General features: G+C 34.0%; 1 protein-coding gene across 1 annotated transcript; it reads right to left on the bottom strand.

Moving 5' to 3' along the window:
- Positions 1-135: 135 nt before the first annotated feature.
- On the bottom strand, positions 136-982 carry His4r (Histone H4 replacement). Its single transcript, XM_075292227.1, has 3 exons — positions 873-982; positions 582-801; positions 136-490 (listed from the first exon to the last, which is right to left on the bottom strand). Exons 2-3 carry the CDS (start codon positions 759-761, stop codon positions 359-361), a joined length of 312 nt encoding a protein of 103 aa, XP_075148342.1. The 5' UTR covers positions 762-801; positions 873-982; the 3' UTR covers positions 136-358.
- Between the last annotated feature and the right edge of the window lie 7,663 nt (positions 983-8,645).

The following is an 8,645-nucleotide window of genomic DNA, read 5'->3' as shown; positions in this document are numbered from 1 at the left end:
GAAAAAACTATCCTACCAACGACATGAAAATACCATACACCTCGTCTCTTCTTAAGAGAAAAAGTACATTCACATACGAATACTTACGTGTATTTGCGATTTCAAACAAAAGTATTCATCGCCCACTAAAAAATCTTTTTAAATATGCTGTCACTTTTATGGAATTTTATTTGAAATATGAAATTAGAATTTAATTTGGAACATACATAACACATAAAAGGAACACGGAATACTCATCGAATTACATGGGATGTTTGAAGTTTTATAAACTATGAAATTTTCCAAATGGTATTGGAGTGGTCAAGATAGACTTAATAAGTAAATATAGATGACAGCTGGATGCTTTCCGAGACCATGTTTAACCACCAAAACCGTACAAAGTACGACCTTGACGTTTCAATGCATAGACCACGTCCATAGCGGTTACAGTTTTACGTTTAGCATGCTCAGTATAGGTGACTGCATCACGAATGACGTTTTCCAAAAATACCTTAAAAAAAGAGCACAAATTATATTCCAATCAATACCAAATTGAAACAATGGATAATTGTACATCTGACCCACAACCCATAGTCACTTACCTTCAATACGCCGCGAGTTTCTTCGTATATCAAGCCCGATATACGTTTGACACCACCACGACGAGCCAGACGACGTATGGCTGGCTTTGTTATACCTTGGATATTATCACGAAGTACTTTACGATGACGTTTGGCACCTCCTTTTCCCAGACCTTTTCCTCCCTTACCACGACCGGTCATTGTTTACGATATTTGGATATTACACACGAACTTTAGTTAACTGAAATAATAAATTTGATTATTTTTTAACAATATATTTTATTAATAATTGTTTTGCGTCTTTATTTCTACCTGACGAAATGCAATTCGAGATTACAATAATATCGATAAACACTATTTATTCCAAGCAATTTTAATGTTATCGATTAGTAAGGCTCGATACATTCAGTGTTGCCAAGATCAATATTTTCATAATTCCCTACCCAAATAATACTACCCAATAAACCTAACCATAGTAGAAATGCTTGTTATCGACACGCTTTCAAACCTTCTTTTCAAACAACACCATCTAATATTCTATACATCTTCAAATTGTTTGCGAATTACTTCCAATTTGCCAAAATGTTGACGAAATCTTTGAGAACGTGTTGAAGATAATATGAGAAAACGTTGACAATACACTATACCAAATTGCTATGAAAAAACCATGTGGATTTCAACATTTCTTTATGCAATGAAGCTCGTAGTCAATTGAAAAATTTCAAAATTTTAGACAAATAACTGAATTTACTTCAAATAGTTTATAATAATTGGTAAGTGAAAATAAAAAAATGAAAGAAAACTTTAACGAAGTCACTAAATGTATATATCTTCGCCGAAAACCAAAGTTATGGATTCTACGTTATTGAAAACATTAAAAAGCTGGCAGATAAAAAAATGTTGGAGAATTAACTGCTTTAAGCCTAGTACTAAGATCACGTTTTCGCGCGAAAAACTGTTAGTGTGTAAATATAACCATAGCGATAGGCGAAACATTTTTGCCGCAAAGGCAAATACAATAAGCTTGACGGCGAATAATTCCCTTTTTCACGTTTCCTAGCGTTTTTGTTGTCAATACAGCATGCTTTGACAATATTAGACAATGAAGTTGAATAAAAACATACAATGGCTTGTTATTTGTTGAGTTATTTCAAGAAAAAATAATCTACACGTGTCCAGGCAACAGCAATTCCTAGTGGTGAGTTAAAAAATTGATAAGCGATGGCAACACTATACCAGTTTTCGCCAAGGAGTTAGAATAAGTTTAATTTAGCGACACGCCGCTAGCCGTCACGGTATTCCGTCGCGGATTTTGGGCTTCCCATAAGAAATACACGTAAATAAGTGTTCGCCTACCGCCTATCGCTATGGTTATATTTACACACTTATACTCCATTAAAAAAACGTTAGTGAGGACTAAATGCGAAATCTTTGTTTTGAGTATTTTCAGGCACATACCCTGCCAACATTTTTGCCGCAACGGCAAATACAATAAGCTTGACGGCGAATAATTCCCTTTTCCACGTTTCCTAGCGTTTTTGTTGTCAATACAGCATGCTTTGACAATATTAAACAATGAAGTTGAATAAAAACATACAATGGCTTGTTATTTGTTGAGTTATTTCAAGAAAAAATAATCTACACGTGTCCAGGCAACAGCAATTCCTAGTGGTGAGTTAAAAAAATTGAAAAGCGATGGCAACACTATACCAGTTTTCGCCAAGGAGTTAGAATAAGTTTTAAATTAGCGACACGCCGCCAGCCGTCACGGTATTCCGTCGCGGATTTTGGGCTTCCCATAAGAAATACACGTAAATAAGTGTTCGCCTACCGCCTATCGCTATGGTTATATTTACACACTTACTACGAAAAAGTTTCTCATCAGTGCAATTATTAGGTGCCTATTTAGATCAATTTCGAAGGATACCAATAAGAACCCCTGCAAACTATCAGAAAAAGTGCATTTTAAGGTAATTGTAGAAGAATCATTGTGGTCAAGTAAAACACGATTGTGTAGATGTTTATTGATTTGATTAAACATTTATAATTTATTATAAATATAACATTTTTCGGTTTATCTCATCACATTTAACATAATTTTTTGCATTAAAGGTGGGTACTATGTTTGTTGGCACGAAAAAAACTTCACTTAACCATTCTTTCGCGTTGAAAAATGAGAGTGTTGACAATACATTTCGAACGAAGAAAACAGCTATTTTGGAGCTATTCCGCGTTTATTTCTCCGCAATTTAATTGACAACATCGCCAAATGTCATACTATTTTTACTTATACATACGCAGCAGCTGATTGTTTACATACACGCATTCATGATAATTGTTTTGAAAAGTGTTTTTCTACCAGTTTTTGGATTGTTTTGCAAAAAAATCTCATACAGCACTGGACACTAATAATTGTTAAGAATAAAGCTCCAGCCGCTCTACTCCTGGTGTCTTACCACATTCTGCAACAGCTTTTACAACATGTGGTACATTGTCTTCTTCAGCTTTTCCAAATGGATACCGTCAATTTGTAACGCACATCAAAAAAACATATAATTCCGGTGTTATGCTAACTTTTACATCATGAGCAGCAATGGACTCATTCATCAACAAACTTAATTCGTTGGTGTCCACAATATCTACACAATCGCATTGCAATACCATGCTGTTGCCGCCTCACTAGCAATTTCAAATCCAGTGGTCACCACCACACAAAGGATAATAACGCCATTTCATTTGCCAATGTTGTTACATCGGGGGGAACAACCAACTTAAGCCCATAACTCAAGTTCAAGGGTAGTCCCTAAGCCAAAGTCACTGTTCCCGACTTATATTTCGTCACAAAGGGATGTTAGTGTTCTATACCAGACTCTTCGTTGACTGAAATTAATACATTGAGAAGCAATTGGCTGGTTTACTGAAGGATGTTATACTCTCCCAATGTATAAGTTCCAATAACTATTTCAGTCACGTTATGAAATTCAACCAGTGTTTTGAATTGATAAAATGCAAGAATGCCGCTAACTGAAATTTAAAAGCCACAACGAAATTAAATCGTTTCATTCCAGCCTATCGCAATCATTTTGGACAAATGATGAATACAAGAAAATTATTTTGCTATTTAAATAAAAATTATTTAATTATTTGCTATAAACATTTATTTTGGATATAACTTTGTTCAGAAAAATTTACTAATTTTATATTAAAAAGTATAAAACGTATAAGACCACCCAATTACTTATACCCCGGTATATAAAAATAAAACAAGTTCGATTATAATTTTATTATGATTTTTTATTAATTTGTACATTTATACACTAATTAAAGACCCTAGAACACAATGTTTTCTTTTCTGGATTATCAGCTTTCTTTCATTAATATTGTTATATTTAAAAATTTTTAATTATCATTTCTCATATTTAGCTTTCATGTTGTTTTCATTAAAAATTAAAATTGCATTAACATTTCTTTTGTTCAGTTCTCATTCATTTACGCCTCTCACACACAAAAAACGAGCTCGCTTAACAAATAGAAAAGGGAGCAATTACGAGGAGCGGTAAAATAATAAAAAAAAATACAATTCATTTCTTTGTAAAAAATGGGTGTTGAATGTAGAAGCACTGGGTTTACAGAGATAAGACGAAATCGTTTTTAAGCATATTTTAAAAAAGAAATCTTCATCGATTACATCTGCAGTATTATGACAATTAGCTTCTTCTACTTCTTCGTGTTCTGTGCAAACATTATGTAGCATAACATTAGTCAATTCTAAATTAGCAGGGGATGATGATAAATGGTGGCCTTGTTGTATCTCTACAATATGACACTGATGGAATGCTATTGTTGCTGATGGCTGAAGCGATGATGGTACTGTTGTAATAGGCGGAGTTTCCAACGGGCACCGGTCGCCGATTGGAAACTCCTAGAAGACATTCCTTAGGGGTAAAATTTCACCCGGCCACTTCTTCGCCAGCAAAATCCAATTTAACAACATCACCTGGTAAACATTCCTCCACATCAACTTCATTCTCTGCCGTATTTATACGGTTCAATGTCATTGTAATATCTGGACCAGACTTAAGTCCCACGGTAGCTCCTGCTAAAGCCATTGTAGTGGTGGGAACAACAACATTCGATCCAGCTGCTGGTGATACTATTGTGGATGATTGTGAAACCACCATTGCATTAGTATTGCATTTGTATTACTAACGGCAGCAACAGTCGATATTGCATTTGAAGAATTAGTAATAGTGGCTAATGTTGGAGTAGTATTTGCTGCCACCCCAATGGGACCACTCACACTTGGGCGGCCGTTGTATTTGGTTGTTGCAATACAATATTTGCGGTCACAGCCACTGTGGTCGTGGCAGGTGTTGAGGGTGCTATGTTGGAGTTGTTCACTGTAGCTGATGTAGTGGCTGCAATTGTGGGTGTCAGGGATGTGAGGGCAGATGCTACTGTGGCAGAAACGGCTACAGAACCAGATGCTGTTATATATGTTATATACATATAGCACTCCGTTATTTTTATTTCGTCAATCTAATTGCATTTTTAAATAACAACGCGAACCACTTTTGTATTCTAATTTAACACAAATCATTTGAATAAATCAATTATTTCTTAATTCACATTACAAATGGCGCCATGTTTTGAAACTAACTAATCTCAACATATGGAAGGATTTAAAGCCGACCTAATTAGGGACTATGCACTTTATGTCAGTTTTTCAACTCGAAAAAAAACAAAGTACCACAAGTGAAAAAATATTTCGGTAGTTTTTCGCATTTTTGGTTTTGTATGGGATTTCGCTTCGGAAACCGAACATAGTACCTACCTTAAGGCCGGTACTATGTTCATTCTTGCGAAAAATTTTTATGGAAACCATTATTTCGCACATAGAAAGCGGCGTTTTTTTAGGTAGCTTGGAGCGCTATTTTACAGGGAGCGATATTGGATTAAGTTGGTGGTTGTTGCTTGTTTTTACAAAATAACATTTTATTTTTCCTTGGGCAATTGATCTGCTATTCCTTTGATCCTTTGTATAGTTTCGGAACAAAAATATGATCCGTGTTTGATTTATAAACCCGCACAAATAGTTTTTAATAAATAAATTATTTCTTAATTCACATTGCAAATGGCGCCGTGCTATAAACGTCAGTTTTTCAACACGAAAAAACAAAGTATCACAAATGGAAAAAATTTCGCAAATTTTTCGCATTTTTTGGTTTTGTATGGAGTTTCAACGCGAAAACCGAACAGAGTGCCGGCCTTAACCTAACCTAAACACCAAAAAGTTTTTCAGCGGTGGATTATCCCACCTCAGTAATGTTGGTAACATTTCTAATTGTCTCAAAGCTTCTCTAAGTGGTTTCACTGCAATATGGAATGCCGTTCGGACTCGGCTAAAAAATGGAGCTTAACATAGAATCGGGCAGCACTCAGTAATAAGAGAGAATTTCACCATTGTGGTATCCCTGCCAACTTTTTTTGAATTTGGGGGCGCTTCTGAGAATCCCCACTACGTCGAAAACAATCATATACGACATCAAAAACTCATCGGAAAAGCGCCGTCACTATTGAGAAGTTGTACCACGCCAAGTTACTACGAAAAAGTTTCTCATCAGTGCAATTATTAGGTGCCTATTTAGATCAATTTCGAAGGACGCCAATAAGAACCCCTGCAAACTATCAGAAAAAGTGCATTTTAAGGTAATTGTAGAAGAATCATTGTGGTCAAGTAAAACAAGATTGTGTAGATATTTATTGATTTGATTAAACATTTATAATTTCTTATAAATATAACATTTTTCGGTTTATCTCATCACATTTAACATAATTTTTTGCATTAATAAAAGAACGATGTTGAGTTTTAAGTAGCAAGTTACATATTGCAGCGTCTATCAGCCAGTTTGTTTATTTTCGATGGAGACAGCGTGCCTGGAAAAATATTTGAAAAACGATCAGCTTATTCCATTTGGAAAGTCGAAAATTGTTCACCATATACCTTTCACAATTTTTATTTAAATAAAATATAACAAGCTGGTTGCGCTTGGCGTTTCACAAAAAATAAAATGGCTCTTCTAACAGTAGTGACGGCAAAATACTTTCATGCACATTTTGTACTTTTTGATATGCTTCCCCCATCACAGTTCGCGATGGTTTTGGTGACATTTACGAGTCTGTGGTAGCGATGAGGATGAAATGGAACTTTGAAATGCTGGCAGGGATCACAATGGACTGAATAGTCTAAGTGGACCTGAAATATCGGGATGCCACTAACCTAAACATTAAGCTGACCGATGAAAAATGATAGTGGCTTTCCCGAAACATTTCAAAGTGCAACCAATTAAAATTGTTAAAAAAAAACTTGATGTTTTTCTATATCAACAACTTCTGGATGAATATGTGCGTCACTTTGTCAGTGAATGTTGTGAAATCTATTCTAACACGCGGTCCAGCACGTCCCTATTGTCAATTTGCCCGCATTAATTAATTTTAAAGCAGTTTTACGACACCAACATTTTGGAGGAAATCGAAATATCTACTCAAAAGTATTTAAAAAATAATGTTTCAGATACATATTTAAAGTTTTGTTGTTTTGTTTTTATTATTATTCAGTTAGTTTTTCAGTGTATGATAGATTTTACATAGTTTTGATATTATTATATATTTTATTTTAACGACAATGAATAAATTATACGAAATTCATAAAATTTTGGCATTGACTTTCAATTAGAAGTGGGGATAGCATTTATATAAATTTTGGTTGAAAAGTATTTGTAACAATGTTAATTTTTAATATGAATCGCACCGAACATTGATTGAGAAATTATTGAGTAGCGATGCATTTCAATTTGAGGACACTTGAGAACTTATTGCTAATGTGTTGAATTCTACTGTTGAGGGTAAAGGTTGAGTTACATATCATGCCTTTAACCGTGCGATGATGGAAGGGTTGATATTTTCAGTTTGAAGCACTCTAACAAACCTGTTGCTTTCAAAGAGAAAATTCAACTCTTCAATCAACGGACGCATTAACGCATGGTATGACTCAACCTTAATGTCTGTTTTTTGTTAAGAATGCTATTTTCTCAAAAATTTCTCAACTTGAATATTACCCTAATGTTTGAATAATGTTAGAAAAATGGGAGAAATTTAGCATCTTTCAAACGTCCCAATAAACACAGGATGAGCGTTTTTCAAATGCAACAACTTTTTAATTTGAGGGTAAATATAATTTTCAACATAAATTCAACTTGACTTGAAATAGCTCATCTTCAATACATCTTCAAATTATTTGCGAACTACTTCCAATTTGCCAAAATGTTGACGAAATCTATGAAAAGGTGTTGAAGATAATATGAGAAAACCTTGACAAAACACTACCCTAAAATGCAACGAAAAAACCATGTGGTTTTCAATACTTATTTGTGCAACGAAGTTCGTGGTCAATTGCAAGAAATAAAAAAATGGAAATTTTTAGACAAATAACCAAATAGTTTATAAAAATAGGTAAGTGAAAATAAAAAATGAAAAAAAAACTTTAAGAAAGTCACTAAATATATATCTCTTTGCAGAAAACTAAAATTAAGGATTCTACGTTCTTGAAAACATTAAAAAGCTGGCCAATGAAAAAATGGTGGACAATTAACTGGACTGCTTCAAATAGTTTATAATAATTGGTACGTCAATATGAAAAATTAAATCAACACTTTAAAGAAGTCACTAAATTTAAATCTCTTTGCAGAAAACTAAAATCTTTGGATGCTACTTTCTTGCAAACAATAAGAAGCAGACCAATGAAAAATGAGTGACTTATCGACAAGAAAAAGTTTCCAGAAACATTACAAGTGCAACCAATTAAAATTGTTAAAAACAACAAATTGTTGAAATCAACAACTTCTGGATGAAAATGTGCATCTCATCGTCAGTTTAATTCATATTCTATTATCAGTTTAAAATTGATATTTTGTGAATTCCTTCTACTGGAAATCAATTGTAACACGCGGTCCAGTACGTTCCTAATTTCAAATTCCCGCATGTTAATAAAAGGAAGGAACGAAAAGGAAGGAAATCGAATTATCA

This window comes from Haematobia irritans, chromosome 1, assembly GCF_050003625.1.
Source record: "Haematobia irritans isolate KBUSLIRL chromosome 1, ASM5000362v1, whole genome shotgun sequence".
Lineage (NCBI taxonomy): Eukaryota > Metazoa > Arthropoda > Insecta > Diptera > Muscidae > Haematobia > Haematobia irritans.
Note: the sequence above shows the minus strand (reverse complement) of the source record. Positions and strands in the feature narration are given on the sequence as shown.